At 48.9% G+C, this 15,332-nt stretch overlaps 1 protein-coding gene across 2 annotated transcripts; it reads right to left on the reverse strand.

Moving 5' to 3' along the window:
- Positions 1–1,809: 1,809 nt before the first annotated feature.
- COQ9 (coenzyme Q9) lies at positions 1,810–15,331 on the reverse strand. Of its 2 annotated transcripts, none has more exons than XM_059153692.1 (9): positions 15,235–15,331; positions 12,259–12,427; positions 10,396–10,531; positions 6,596–6,738; positions 6,240–6,324; positions 4,646–4,750; positions 3,145–3,300; positions 2,779–2,832; positions 1,810–2,461 (listed from the first exon to the last, which is right to left on the reverse strand). In XM_059153692.1, the coding sequence occupies exons 2-9, from the start codon at positions 12,375–12,377 to the stop codon at positions 2,426–2,428; spliced, it is 834 nt and encodes a 277-aa protein (XP_059009675.1). In that variant the 5' UTR covers positions 12,378–12,427; positions 15,235–15,331; the 3' UTR covers positions 1,810–2,425. The 2 variants fall into 2 exon arrangements, with proteins under 2 accessions (XP_059009675.1, XP_059009674.1); XM_059153691.1 differs by having other exon boundaries at positions 15,224–15,325.
- Position 15,332: the final 1 nt, after the last annotated feature.

Below are 15,332 nucleotides of genomic sequence, written 5' to 3' on the forward strand. Positions count from 1 at the left end.
GCAGTGGGAATTGGCAAAACCTGTGCACGCCCTCGACTCAACAATAACATTTATAGTAATTCGTATTACGAAAACGGCTGCAGTTGTAGGCAAAGATACACGTGCGGAGGCGTTCCCTGCAGCACTGTAACAAAGATAACAAAACTACTTGTCTATTGACAGAAAGCAGGTTAAATATAGGAAACATATTACCACCCCTTTAAGAAAATGAAGTAAGGGACGCCTGGGTGGCTCAGTTGGTTAAGCAGCTGCCTTCGGCTCAGGTCGTGATCCCAGTGTCCTGGGATCGAGTCCCACATCGGGCTCCTTGCTCCGCAGGGAGCCTGCTTCTCCCTCTGACTCTGCCTGCCACTCTGTCTGCCTGTGCTCGCTCTCGCTCTCTCTGACAAATAAAATCTTTAAAAAAAAAAAAAAAAGAAAGAAAATGAAGTAAATCTACACACTTACGGATGAACATAAGTATGCTTCAGCAAAGTCTGGCTCACGCCCTCCTGAAACTTCGGGAGGTTCCAAGACCTTTCCCTTCAGTCCATCATCAGCATCTGTGTGGTTGTGGCAGGTGGGTGGGGGGCTCATCTCCGCATGCCTGGCAGTGTGCCCCTCATCAGTGGATGCTCAGTAGAGATTACTAAAGCCCCCCGCCCCCCAACTGTGTAGAGAAAGGTTTGAATGGGCAGCTGCTCCTAACAGAGAAGAGGCTCTAAAATAGAACTTAGCAGGAGCTACATTTAAGGGGCAGAAGAGTAAGAGAGGAGATGAAGAGTTTTCCTTAGCTGGGGATGACCCTCTTCCTGAGACAGACAGAACTGGCACTGAGAGGGCGTGTGCTTCCCGGCCTGTGTCATCTCAGGAAATTAAGGATTAAGGTTGCCTGCTGAATGCAAGAATGCTATGAAGCAGAGAATGGGATAAAATTTGGAATAGCCACTGTAGGGGACTTGACAGGAAGTCATGATACCAAGAATTAAAGAGGTACAAAAAGGGGCGGGTGGAAGGCCAAAGAACTGGAAACAACTATTAGCTAGTGACTCCCCCTTCAGTACCCCATCTGGAAACAACTATTAGCTAGTGACTTCCCCCTCAGTACCCCATCTGGAAACAACTATTAGCTAGTGACTTCCCCCCTCAGTACCCCATCAACTTAAGTCGGATCTGGCAATGCAGAAGACAGATGCTCTGGACAAAATTGTATTCCTCTTAAATGTTGAAGCCTAACGCCCAATGTGGTATTTGGAGACGGAGTCTCTGAGAGGTCAGGAGGGTGGGAAGGGTGCCTTTATAAGAACAGGAGGAGACACTGGAGCTTGCTCACTCTCTGCCCTGTTAGAACATAGAGAAAATGTGGCATGTCAGAAAGACTTCACCAGGAACTGGATGGCACCTTGATCTTGGACTTCCAAGCCTCCAGAACTATGAGAAACAAATGTCTCCTGTTAAGTCACCCCATCTATGGTATTTTGTTATAGTAGCTCAAGAAGACCAAACAGAGTTAACCAGACTTGCAAAAGGAACTCAGCCAGTGTAGGGAGAAAATCATTAATGCTAAAGAACAGAGCACCGAAATGATTAGTGATAGGAAACAGCAGCCAAGGGAGCTAACAGTGCGGGGAAGGCCACCATCACCCACACTTCTAGAAGGGAAGCTGGATCCAGAGAGGCAGAGCTGCCATAACCACCCCCTGGTAGTAGTCCTCACAAAGACCAGAGCCCAGGTATCCGGGCTGCAAGCCTCAAGCCTTTCCAGCCTCACTGCTGTCCTCGCTCTGGGGTCCTGGATACCTGCTGTGGCCCACACGGAAACTGCCAATATGAAACTGCTTCAAACATATTTATTACTATTTTTACACTCTTAAGTTCACGAATAACCCTGCCACATGAGCTGGTGTAATGTGACAGCGGGCCCGGGTTCCCACCCCTGGCCGAGCTGAGCACTGCTATCCAGAGGCTCTGGTCTCAGGTGTGGCAGCTTTCTGATGGGTTCCCAGGTGCAGCATCTCGGATACCAGAGAGGAGAGCGGTGCAAGGACCACCTATGTGCACAAGTCTGTGCTGTGCCGGGGGTGGCCAGCCACCTTGAACTGGTTCCACACCGTGACTCTGATCTGGGAGCCCCAGAGAACACTCCAGGAAGGTTAAGACGTGATCAAGGAATCCGTGAGACCATGACAGGGATCTGCTGGGTTTCTGTGGCTCGAAGGCTTGGATGAGAGCTTCATTTTCCAATCACACGGCTGCAGCGCAGAAAGGCATCAAAAGGCCTGGCCTGGTATTCGGAACTGAGGAGGTGGCGGTCGCAGTGACTAAGGAGTCCTTCAGTGTCTTCCCATTAACACTCTGTTCGTGGATGGCACTTCTTATTTTCCAAAGCCCTTTCAATGTATCTGTAGCTTTTCTTCTGGGCACTCTAGCTCACACCCCGTGATGCTCACCGGCGCTGGTTTAGACCTGTCAAGTTCTTGAGCTGATACAGGGCAGAAAAGGGAAGGATGAGGCCTTGCCCTGTCCCCAGGACTCCCGTGGGAAAGACTGGGATTTCCAAGGTGGCAGGCATGACTGAGACCCACAGATCTGACATGCCAGGGACCCGGGAGTCAGCCATGATTTTTAATGGCAGCAAAAAAAGGAGGTGGGGAATTTGGGATCAGAGACTAGGACTGAACACTCTTAATTTTATTAGTAGCTTTCCAGTATAAAGCTTTTCGGATCCTTGACACATGTTGTAAGGACCACAGGGCAGGAGTGGAACAGGAGGGCAGGCGTGAGGGGGGCGGTACTCACCGTCACTGCTGCACCCATGAGTCCCTGCACCAGTGCCTCTCCAGTGGACTTTACCTAGAAGGAGTCAGGGTCAGGTTCTCTTAAGTCCCCCACACAAGCTCAAAGGTCAAACAGGCAGGACAAATCAGGGGGGACTCATGAGGACCCTGTGGACTGGAGGAAGAGCCTACGGACACAACCACAAGTGGTCCAAGTGTGGCTCTTAGGGAAGGGCTGGTATGAGGAAGAGCCAGCCCGACTCCCTGGGCAGGCCCTCAGGACTGTCCTTTGGGGCCAAAGGGGAGCAAAAGGACAGGAGACCAGCTGTGGCTTGAGGAGGGTGGTGTGCCTGAAGAGGTGGCTTCCCAAAGGTCTAGCCCCTACTACCTGCTTGGCGGTGTGGCCCATGTTCATTGCATCATTAATCCGGTTATCCAAGAAGCGCCAAGTGTCCTCAAAGTCTGGGGAGGAGTCCTGCATCATCACCAGCTCTGTCGTGTTATAGATGCCAGCCAGCACAGCTCGCCGGGTATACCAGTTAAACTGCAGAGAAACCCATCCAAGAAGGCAGGTCACCATTATTGCTGTGGACTGGGGGAAGTCTGGGGTGGCTCCTACCCAAAGCCACAGGCTCATGTGGGCTCCCTCCTGATCCCTTCTTTCCCCTAAAGATACATTTGCCCTCCCTGGATAACACTACTGGCTAGGCATCAAAATTGCCCGGGAGATTAAAATGCAAGCTCCTGGGCCCAATATCCTAGAGCTTAGAGTCAGGGGGTCTGAAGAAAGTACAAGGAGTTAGATGTCTGATAAGCATCCCCGGTGATTTTTGCTACAGCCAGTCCATTTCGAAACTGCTGGTGAAAAGACTAAGTCTCAGGCCACCTAAAACGCTGGAGAGGCCCTATGGTTAGCAAATTACGAGCACACTGTGGTGTGTTTATCAATCATTTGAGGGCGGAGACAGGACCGAGGACAGATCAGAGCACCTGGGCTGAGCTGAGGGTTCCGGTCCCTTGGCCACTTAGGCGGGCCCAGCAAACTGCTCTTTGCGTACTAGCTCAGCTACTTCATGTTTTATTCCTTTAATTTCTTGGGTTTCTAATTTCATTTTCTCACCACTCTGTTGGTGGTTGTACTCCCACGCGGGGGAAGCTTATTAAAGTCCTTTGTTAGAACTGTGGCAGGAATATTTCTTTGCCTCCCCAGCGTAGATTCCACAAGGCACCATGACAAATTAATTTCATCTATGAAGGTGTACTTTTTATTTTTTAATTTCCTACCAGAAATATGATAGCATTAGCAAGTCAGACTCTTTCCTAGTGCCTATTTAAAGGTTTATTGATCTCTTAGCAAAGCAGGCCAAAGTGGCCTGGGGGAGGGAGTTTCTTTTCAAAGTGATAGGTGGCTCCATGGCATTCTTTTTTTTTTTTTCTTTCAGGTAGGCTCCATGCCTAGCGTGGAGATCTCATGACTCTGAGATCAAAACTCAAGGTGAAATCAAGAGTCGGACATCTAACTGACTGAGCCATCTAGGCACCCCCCCCCCCTTTTTAAATCAATCTCATGCAAGACACACACTGAGAAAGCTCACTGCAGAATCTGAATCTTAGGAGAAAATGTTTATAAAATAGCAGTCTAATCACCACTGGGGTCAGAGGGAACAACTGCTTATCTGTGGCTAGAGTGCTGGCCCTTGGGTGAGGACCTGGCTCCCACTGTGGCTTGCGGAGGGACCTTCCCCACCTCTAGCCTCTCCTTCCCTAGACAGGAATAGCACCGCAGGCCCCCGAAGGGATCTGTGACCTAAGAAATTTCACAAACTTCCCGAAGAAATGCTTAACCCAAGCCTTTCCCGGTATCCAGTAGGTTTGCAGAAAGCACTCACGTCAGTGGACTGGTCCCCAGCGTAGTGCCACATGTCATCCACCATACTGGTGAGCAGGCTGAGGCTGGACGGGATGTTGTGAGGAAGCATGAGGATGCTGAGGGCCTGAACACAGAAGGACAGAGAAATAGGACACAGGAATGACAGCGCACAGGTGGAGGGTGCCTCATCCCTCCATGGAGGTGTGTAAAAGGGTCTGCCCAACTCTCCTGCTGATGCCTACCATCTCCACCCAGCTGGTGTGAGCTCCTGGCAGTTGACCAGCCTGGCTACAGGTGATAGGAGCCAGGGATAGATCCTACCCTCAGCTGGCCGGCTCAGCTTCTCCATCCCCAGCACATGGCCTTGGAAAGGCCAGCAGCCAGAAGGTCTAGCCTGGTCTAACAGCCCTGAGAGCAAAGATGAGGGAGGGCACCCCATTCTATAACATGCAGGGAGAGGCAGAGATGGGAGAAGGGTCCAAGTGGTTTCTAGGTCCAAATGCCAGGCCATTCCCAGGGCCCAGCAGCATTCCTGTCCTCAAAGCCCCACCGCAGCTTCTCTGGTGTTTTGCTTAACTCAAGTTGGTTTCTCATACCTGAAACCAAAAATCCTTCAACTCATACAAGAAATGGCACCCCCCAGAGCTGCTTCCTTAGCAGATAACTCCTGAGAGGACAAGGTCTTATCACTTTACCAACTCAAAAATCCATTGGCTGTGGCCTAGTCAGGACTTGGCTGGGAGCTAGTCAGAGGCCCTGGATTGGCTGGAAAGTTTTCTCTTATTGAAGGAGCCCACAAGAAAAACATGCTGAATCAGAAGGCAGCTGGGGCCCAATCCAGACTTCCACTGCTTTAACTGCAAGGTGGAATGAGTCAAGGCCAGAGGTCTGAAGATCAAGTGTGGCAGGCACAGGCAGGGGACGGGAGTTGACTCACTGTACTCCCTCCACACAGAGCCCGGGGTTAGGCACAGGCGTTCTCATGCCTGTCCACTGACTGACTGACACCACAGGCTCCGTGGTACCCCAGCTGGGTGAGGGACACAAGATAATCTTGGCTGTCCTCTTATCCCTGATATGCTTGGACTCAATTTTCTTAACTAAGAGGATGGCCCATATGGTGACATGCTTGGAAACCAGAAAAAGGAAGCTTCCAAAAAGGGGATAAAAAGCCCTTGGAATGAATACTCTAATTCTCAAGCACCACGTGGACAGCTGGCGAAGCCATCCCAGGCCTCTGACACCCGGAACACCTCAGGCCTGTTAATGGCGATGGCCAAGAAACTCCTCTCGTTTTCTAATCTCTGTCTTGGATTCCTCCTCACTGAAGAGCTGGTGGCACGCTTGGGCCACCAGGACCCAGCATAGATGTGACCTAGTTCCCCGGGCTACTCATCTTTCTAGGTACTGAGACCCAGGTGTTCCTCCCTCTGGCACTCCCCAGTTTGCACTCCTTAGCTCTACCGAGTGCACTGAGAATCCCAGTATCCCCGGGTCTGTGCAGATGAACGAGCTAACTTCTGCAGAATGTGCAAGGTCCTCTGAGGGCTAGGCACTGAGAACTAAGCCCATGAATACACTGTTGCCCTGGGGCCTAAATATGGACACTGTACCCGGGGCCAGTGCTCAATGTACGGGATCAGCATTCTCAGTCTGGTTTCCACTGCGTCCCTCAGGAACTGGTCTGTCTTCCTCTTCCTGGAAGAGGGAAAAGAAAATAGTGTGTCTCCAGGTCAAAGGCATGGGCTCAGTGCTACACCACTTACTCGTCTCTGGGTTGGTGGGGGGCCCACTGGCCCCTGATGCTGGCCTATCACAGACGGGTGGCTGTGTTCCAGGCCCGTCCAAGCAGCAGGGCTGCTCCATGCTCCTCTCTTCTGGCTCTGCTTGGATTGGCCTTCTGGGGCAGACAGTGGGGCCTGAGCCTCCCCCCACCCCGATCCCTAGCTGCCATCCTGAGCAGACTTACTCTGCCTGGCCCAGCTGTACCAGCTTCTGCTCCTCTTCCAGCACACGAGCGAGCTTAGCATTGCACTGGGTCACAAAATGCAGGATCAGCTCACTGCCGTCATTCCCAAACATGCTGGCTGCCGCACTGGACAGACCTAGGGACTACAACAGAAGACAGGGAAAACAGGAGAGTGGTAGACAGATGTAGTGGACCTGTGCTGCCTGTTCCTCACTGGTGCCTCTTTATCTAGCAACAGCAGATTGATTCTTAATGGGCTAACTCTACTCTTTGTTTCTGGTCCCTGTGGTTTGGGTAAAGCTGATCAGAAGTTCCTCCGTGCTCCATCAAGCCCCCTGGTGTACGGTAGAGCGTGAGGTCCGGGCGTGGACAGCTGGAGTTCATAGCGACTAGCTCAGGGACCTGCCAGGACCCAACCTAGGCCCTAAGAGGCTGCCTCTGGGCTTCTGCTAGTGCTGATGGGAAAGAAGTGCTCTCTTTCCACTGAGGCTGCTGAACCATTTTTAGTCCTGCATGGGAAGCCCCTGCTGAGAATGAAGCTCACAGAGAGGAAAGCAAAGGAGACAGGACGAAGAGACGATTCCCAGCCGCAAAATCCAAGAACACTGTGCCAGAACTACTTCCAGACTTTTCTGTTACTGGATGACCCCAAACACTCCCTTTCCTGCTAGAACTGAGCTCCGACACTAGTAACCTGGAGCCTGACAAAAAAAGGGGCTGGGAAGAGCACTCAGCAATTCCTCACTAGTTGGCTTCACCTAAATCTGCTGGAAATTAGGCCTCTCAGTTATTAAAAAAAACCCAAAAACCAAAAAACATTTCTCTTAGTGAGTTATTAAGGAGTTAAGAAAGCCACAGAGATCCTCAACTCTTCCTGATATATGGCGATCATTGAGCCGCTACCAGAGGCAGAGCCCTGAAAGCACCAGGGACAGAGGACAGAGAAGGAACAAAAAAGATGATTAACTCCAGTCACCAATGCTGGGAGTGGAGACAGAGCTCCTGCTGACCCAGCCTTCCCAGACCGCAGTACAGCGGGCTTCACAACACACATGCAGCGGCATCACTTCTAATGGAGATGTCCGCTTACCAAGTCAGGCGTTCCACTAAGCACGTGACACACACCATCTCACTGTGGCCTCGCGGCAACACCCACTGCTGGGACTTATCCTCACCCACATTTTACAGACCAGGAAACTGAGGCTCAGAACTCATCACCACCAGGTTATACTGCTTCTACTACATGGGTTAACAACAGGCTCAAAAATATGCACACTTGGGCACCTGGCCGGCTCAGAGGGTAAAGCATGCAACTCCTGATCTTGGGCTGTGGATTCAAGCCCCACACCGGGTGCAGAGATTCCTTAAATAAACCAATATTCATACATACACGCACACCCATATCCGTATGCACTCTGGACTAACACAGTGAGTTCGCGTCTCGGCCCCAAGGCTGCCCTCAGCTTCGTGAGGCAGGGGCTGCAGCCCCGCCAGCCACCCGCCCCGCCCCGTGCTAGGCAGGGTCTGCAGAAGGATGGGGATGGGACTGCGAGGCAGGAGGAAGACTGCAAGGCTGAAGGGGAAGGAGGGACCCGGCAGGTCCGCTAGGGGCTCCAGTGGGCATCTCCCCAGCCTCACTTCTTCAACTCGGCAGCAGCACCCTCTGGCGGCCCCGCAGGACTGGTTCCAGCCAGCCACCACCCTCCCCTGCCCCCAGGGACCCTCTGTCCCAGTTCCCAGAGGACAGCACTAGCAGCAGCCCAGGAGGCCTGAGTTCTGCCTCCACAGGGGCTCTCCTTCAAGCTTCTCCTTTTAACAATTCCACTTTCTCCCCCTGTCCCCTTAGCCCTGGAGATGGGAGCCACTTCTGCAGCAGCAGCCTGCATAACACCCTAGAGGGTGCTTACCCTGCCAGTGGCCCGGTTACCAACCTTCCACCTAGCTCATCACTCTTTGTATTAAATTCTCTCTATCTGGCGGTGCCTGGGTGGCTCACTCATTAAGCATCTGCCTTCGCCTCAAGACATGATCCTGGGGTCCTGGGATCGAGCCCCACATCAGGCTCCCTGCTCAGCGGGAAGCCTGCTTCTCCCTCTCCCACTCCCCCCTGCTTGTGTTCCCTCTCTCGCTATGTCTCTGTCAAATAATTTAAAAAACAAAACAAAACAAAAAACTTTAAGAAAAAACAAATTCTCTCTATGTGAATAACTTAACTGACAGTCTCTGTCCCCTGAGGGATACGCTCCCTGAAACTGCAATTCCACTTCTCCAAATGCACTTAAATGTGTTGCACAAATAGGTTTAGAACACTAAAAAATCGGAAACAACTCAAATGTTTGTCAGCTGAGATCAAGTAAACACAAAGGGTATTATGCAGCCACTACGAACGAGGAGATACAGAGTGAAAAGGACCAGTCACCCACAGAATAATTCAGTATCTTTCCAAACAATCCTGGTACATTTCTCTCCTCCGCTTGCTCCACCACTTCCTCTAACGGTTCTTTCAAATGTTCTCCACCACCCTCAAATCTCTGTCTCTTCCTACCCTTTCCTAACTTCAGGTTCATGAGACAACCACACCTGCTTCCCAGAGAACAGAGCTGTCTCCGGGGAATTCCCTTAATATTCCAGAAACTAAACCTGCAACTGTCTTCTCCAACCTCACCCCAATACACCTAAGACTGTCCTCCCACTCATTTTCTGGATCTCCTAGTTCCTGCCTTCAATGGACTTTGTACTTTTCTTTTGCCACTTTCTCTCGTACTTTTACCCCACCCTTGTTTCTGGGTTCTTCCAGCCAGTGTTCAAGCAAGCTCACCCTTCCATCCCATTTCCCCTGCAAGCTTGAGACAGGAGAAGTGAATCCGGAGTTCCTCTGCTCACTGCTCTCACAGAGCTCTTGCAGGGCAGTATGTGGCCCTGCCGGACAATTCTGTACACTGCGGCCTCAGCACAAGCCTGTGGCTTAATCTAAAGCAGCTACCTGTTCCTGTGCAGGAGGCATGTACTGAGAAAAATCAGGCGAGTTGGTCTCTTAAATGGTGCCTTCTGGAGAGTTTTCAAACAACTGATTTCATCAGTTCTAAGATGTACCTATTTTATCATTTCTTTCAAGATTTTTATTTTTATTTTTAAGTAACCTCAACACCCAACATGGGGCTCAAACTCACAACCCCAAGACCAAGAGCTGCAGACTCTACCAAATGAGCCAGCCAGGTGCCCCCCTGTTTCTTATTTTGTTTAAAGATTTATTTATTCATTTGAGGGGGCCAGGGGGAGGGGCATAGGGGGAAAGAGGGAATCTCAAGCAGACTCCTGGCTCAGCAGGGAGCCCAACTCAGGCTCAATCTCACAACCCCAAGACCATGACCTGATCTGAAATGAAGAGCTGGGTGCTTAACCAACTGAGACACCCCACTGCCCCATTTTTTTCAGTTTAAACAATCAGTGTGAATTATACACCTGACACGTCCTAAATAGCTTTTTCTCTTTTTCAGCGATGCATACTATAATGGTGCTTCTTACAACCACTGGCGTCTTAGACTCAAAGAAATGTGGTAGTTGTGATCACTGGCAACGCTTCCCTAGTGCACTGCCTTTAGAACTTAGCTCCCAAGAACCAACTCTACAGTATGATCTTTCTGTACTAAAAATAAAACCATTTCACCCTATTGGGGAAAAAAGCCTCCCCTCGCAAAATCCTGGAGCAGCGAGGGGCTCAAAGCTGGGCCGGAAGTAAGCACGAGGCCGTTTGCTCGGGCTGATCCCAGCCAGGCCACCTCACCCTATCTCCTACATACCTGGGCTCCTTCTGCGATGGCCTCTGCTGTCCACCCGTGTGCAGGTACGAAGTCCAGGGCTGCCGTCAGGATGCGGTGCTGCAACTGCTCCTCGCTCTCATGATCCTCCTCCTCCTCACCGCCCTGATCTGTGTACCTGAGACCCACACACAACAGAAATGTGGCGACAGAGCCCAGCACACCTCATCTCCCCGCCTCCTGCGTGACAGGCAAAATGTGCCTGACCAGATGCCAGAGGCTCAGTGCCTCCTCTGAGCACATGTCAGGAAGACATTAACTTCTGTGCCAGTATTGCTATTTCCACACCAATGGGACAAAAGTGATATTGTCGGGGCACCTGGGTGGCTCAGTGGGTTAAAGCCTCTGTCTTCAGCTCGGGATCGAGCCCCACATCGGGCTCTGTGCTTGGCGGGGAGGCTACTTTCTCTTCTCTCTCTGCCTCTCTCTCTGCCTACTTGTGATCTCTGTCAAATAAATTTTTTAAAAATCTTAAAAAAAAAAAATAAGTGATATTGTCTTTCTCTTCTCATATAGTCACTGAGAGAGGGGATCCAGGGAGCAAGGAGGCCAGGTCACAGGAAGGCAAATGCCCTTAGCACTCTGGATTTCTTTGTTCATAGCCCTCAGCACACTGTTTCTTTTTTTTTTTTAATTAAAGATTTTTATTTATTTATTTGGCAGACAGAGATCACAAATAGGCAGAGAGGCAGGCAGAGAGAGACAGAGGAGGAAGCAGGCTCCCTACTGAGCAGAGAGCCTGATGTGGGCCTCGATTCCTGGGATCATGACCGGAGCCGAAGGCAGAGGCCTTAACCCACTGAGCCACCCAGGTGCCCCAGCACACTGTTTCTTTATCTGTATTGGTATCAAATGATAACTCCAGGGCCTAGCGCAAAGTAGATCTTAAAAACATATTTGCTGAATTGAAATAAAAGGTATTTTAATCAGGAGACCAGAAAAATGACAGGAACACCCTAATTTCAGAGCTAGAGGAACTTCTCAGTGTCAGGATTAAGAAGAAGAATAGGCAATGGAAGTATAAACTATTATCACCTTCCTGGATGGCGACTTGGCCCCACGTATGTAACAAAATCCTAAATGTGTAAGTCCTTTGATTCAGTGCTCTCACTGCTGAGAGATAATCACATTATTTTTTTATACCAGTGAAGGAAATCTAAATATTCATCAATAAAAGATAGGTTATGAAATTTTATTATTTTTTTAATTTTTAAAGAGATTTTATTTATTTATTTGACAGACAGAGATCACAAGGAGGCAGAGGCAGACAGAGAAAGAGGGGGAAGCAGGCTCCCCGCTGAGCAGAGAGCCCAATGCAGGGCTTGATCCCAGGACCCTGGGATCATGACCTGAGCTGAATATAGAGGCTTTAACCCACTAAGCCACCCAGGCACCCCAGGTTAAGTAAATTTTAATACTGCCATACCACTGGAATATTATGCAACCATTACAGTCATACAGACTGAGAAAACATTAAAAATGTATTGTTGAGTGAAAAAGCAGCTTCTGGAACAGCACGTATAGTGTAATTAATTACTTACTATATATAGATCTATGTACGGAATATACTTAGAAAAACGTCTAAAAGGATATTCACGAAAACATTAAGTTATTTCTGGGTTTGTTTTTGCTTTATTTTTCTGAACTTCTTTGTATTGTTTAGGTATTTTAGAATGAACAGGCACAATTTTTCCCAAAAAAACCATAGATTCCTTTCACAGCAAACCTGAAAAATGATAGAAGGTGAAAAGGGGGATAAAAAGAAGAGCAGAAGGAGAGATAGGACAGACATATCCGAGCACGCAAAATGGCCAGAAATGGATGAATGGGGGTTCTGGCGCATACCTGGGAGGGGAACGAGAAGATTCTGGATTGGGTTCTTCTGCCTCGTGTGTCTCAGAATGTTGCTGCGAAAAAGATGGAGGAGGTTGTTGTTTCTGCTCATCTGTAGTCTTTAGCTGCATGGCTGAAGCATGGAAGGCACGTGACACCACGGCTGATTGGCAACGGGACACTGAAATAAAAACTGGGCTGGTCAGTCAGGAACACTTACCAGAGAAGACTCTCTGAAACTCAGAATGGTGCGAGGGATGGGGGAGAGGAAAAGCAGGGCTGAGTCTACTCCAGAGCCACTTATCCAACTGCTGAGTTCCAGGCAAAAATTTTGGGTAAGTTGGCAACCTTGTGATATGATGTGGGGGCAGAAGCATGAGCCAGGTAACTGAAGACCTGGCTTCTGGGCCTGCTGCTATCATCTGTTAACTGTTTGTTTGGTTTTTTTTTTTAAGATTTTTTATCTATTAATCTGACAGACAGAGATCACAAGTAGGCAGAGAGGCAGGCAGAGAGAGAGAGGAGGAAGCAGGTTCCCTGCTAAGCAGAGAGTCCGATGCGGGGCTTGATCCCAGGATGCTGGGATCATGAGCTGATCCAAAGGCAGAGGCCTTAACCCACTGAGCTACCCAGGTACCCCCATTTGTTAACTATCTTGATGGACAAACCACTTCGCCCCAATGACCATGATTTTTAAATATGCAAAATAAGAGTAAAAATCTGTTTGCTCAATGGGAGTGTTGTGAAAACCAATCAAAAAGTGAAAGTGACCTGAAAATGTCATATTTACATCATAGCAAGAGCACTGGACTAGAAATGAGAAGGTCTCAGTATTGGCTCCCATAGTGGTTATATGGTGTCATCAGATGTGTCATGCAGGACTTGAACCCACTACCCTGAGATCAAGACCGGGGCTGAGGGCACCTGGGTGGCTCAGCTGGTTAAGGTCAGGTCATGATCCCAGAGTCCTGGGATCGAGTGCCACATTGGGCTCTCTGCTCAGTGGGGAGTGTGCTTCTCCCTCTCATTCTCCCTGTGTTCTCCCCTCCCCCCAAATAAATAAATAAATAAATAAAGACCTGAGCTGAGATCAAGTCAGATGCTTAACTGACTGACCGACCCAGGTGTCCCTATTATAAAAAAACCGATACAACAAGTTGAAAGAACGATGGCATGAACACCTGTATATCTACCATCTAGGTTCTACAGATCTATCACACTCTTCATTCATCATTCCAGCTTGGTTTTTTAAATCCAGCTTTTTTTTTTTTTAAGATTTTATTTATTTATTTGACAGACAGAGATCACAAGTAGGCAGAGAGGCAGGCAGAGAGAAAGGAGGAAGCAGGCTCCCTGCCGAGCAGAGAGCCCGATGCAGGGCTTGATCCCAGGACTCTGGCATCATGACCTAAGCCAAAGGCAGAGGCTTTAACCCACTGAGTCACCTAGGCGACCCATAAATCCAGCTTATTTTTGATGCATTTGTTGTAGCCCTCCGTACTCCTCACTCTACACATTCTGGCATGCATACCATTAACCAGAGGTTCAATATTTATTTACTGTTCTTTTATTGAGGTGACAGTTATGTAAAATGAAACACACAAATCTTAACTGTGCCAATTCTAAGTTTTGACAAAGGTATAGGTACTTGCATAACCTGAACCCCTATCTAGAGAATATAATCACCCCAGAAAGTTCCCTCATACTCTTTCCCAGTCACTCCCCACTTACACTGTTCTGAAATTTTCACCCTAGTTTAACCAGTCCTATAATTTCATCTAAGTAGAATCATACAATATATTTTTTGTGTAAGAGTATATTTTTTGCAGTCTTTTTTAGATGGATTAGTAGTTTTGTGGAAATTATTATTTTTTTTATTTCTGAGCCGTATTCCATTAAGAAACACTATTCTGCTGGTGAACACCTGGATTGCTTCACCCTCGTCTTTCATGAACAAAGTTGCTATACACATACTTCTGCAAACCTTTTGGTGGACATATGCTTTCATTTCTCTTGGGTAAATACCTAGGAGTGGCTTTACTGGGTCACAGGCATTAGTTTAACTAAACATACGTAGTTTGGAGTTCTGTATAAAAACAGTAATATTAATACTCATTTTTGTAAAAAAAAAATCTGGACTAACTCAAGGAACAATGATCTTAAAAGAAATGCAGAACAGTTATAACAGTGTTATAACAGTTATAACTGTAAAAATATCAATATTTTACTATTTGTCAAAAAAAAAAAATGGAACAAATACTCATAAAACTTTGAAAAGGAGGGGGGAAGTCCCCAAGCACAACTGTGGAACCACTGAGGTTCGCAAGAAGATTTCTGATGAAATGCAGGAAGTTATAATTGTTTCATTAGTTATATATTCATGCTAATGCGTCAATGTGTTCATTCTATTTATGGATGTGACACTGGTTTTCCATTTACAGTAATAACATAAGGTAACCTCTTCTAAAGTAGACATCTATAGTTTTAAGAACTCGGATGTACAAACGAAGATACAGGTTCTGTTGTGGGAATAATCATAGAATTACTTTAGTGGTAAGAAGTAACTGACTTGGGAAACAATGGACTAGGAGCTCTTTGCAGCTGCTTCCAACTCTATCCCCCGAGTGGCCCTGCCCGGGGACTTGGCAACAGTTATTGAGACTGGGTCCGGGTCTGCAACTACCCAGCTGTGTGACCTTGGGCACCCACAGCCCTCTCTGGGACTCCGTTAACTTCGCTAAATGGGAGTGACAGGCCCTGCTCCGCTACTCTTTGCCCCTCACAGCTCGAGAATCGGGGCAGAAATCATCCAGGCGACCCCTTCGAGACCAGGACGCCGGCGGATCCGCGCCGATGCCCTTCACGTCACCTTGGTTGCGGGCCGCCACGACGACCTCTTCCGATCCCGTACCCAGCCCAGTCGGCTTCGTGCCCTCTCCCTCCCCCTCCACGCTCCCCGGCTCGGCCGTCCCCTCACCCGGCAGGCACCGTAGCTGCAGGAGCCTCCAGCCCGCCCGTCCGAGCGCGCCGGAGATCGCCGCCGCCGCCATCTTGGAAGCGGGCACGCTGCCCACTGTCACGCGGCC

Source organism: Mustela lutreola, chromosome 16, assembly GCF_030435805.1.
Source record: "Mustela lutreola isolate mMusLut2 chromosome 16, mMusLut2.pri, whole genome shotgun sequence".
Lineage (NCBI taxonomy): Eukaryota > Metazoa > Chordata > Mammalia > Carnivora > Mustelidae > Mustela > Mustela lutreola.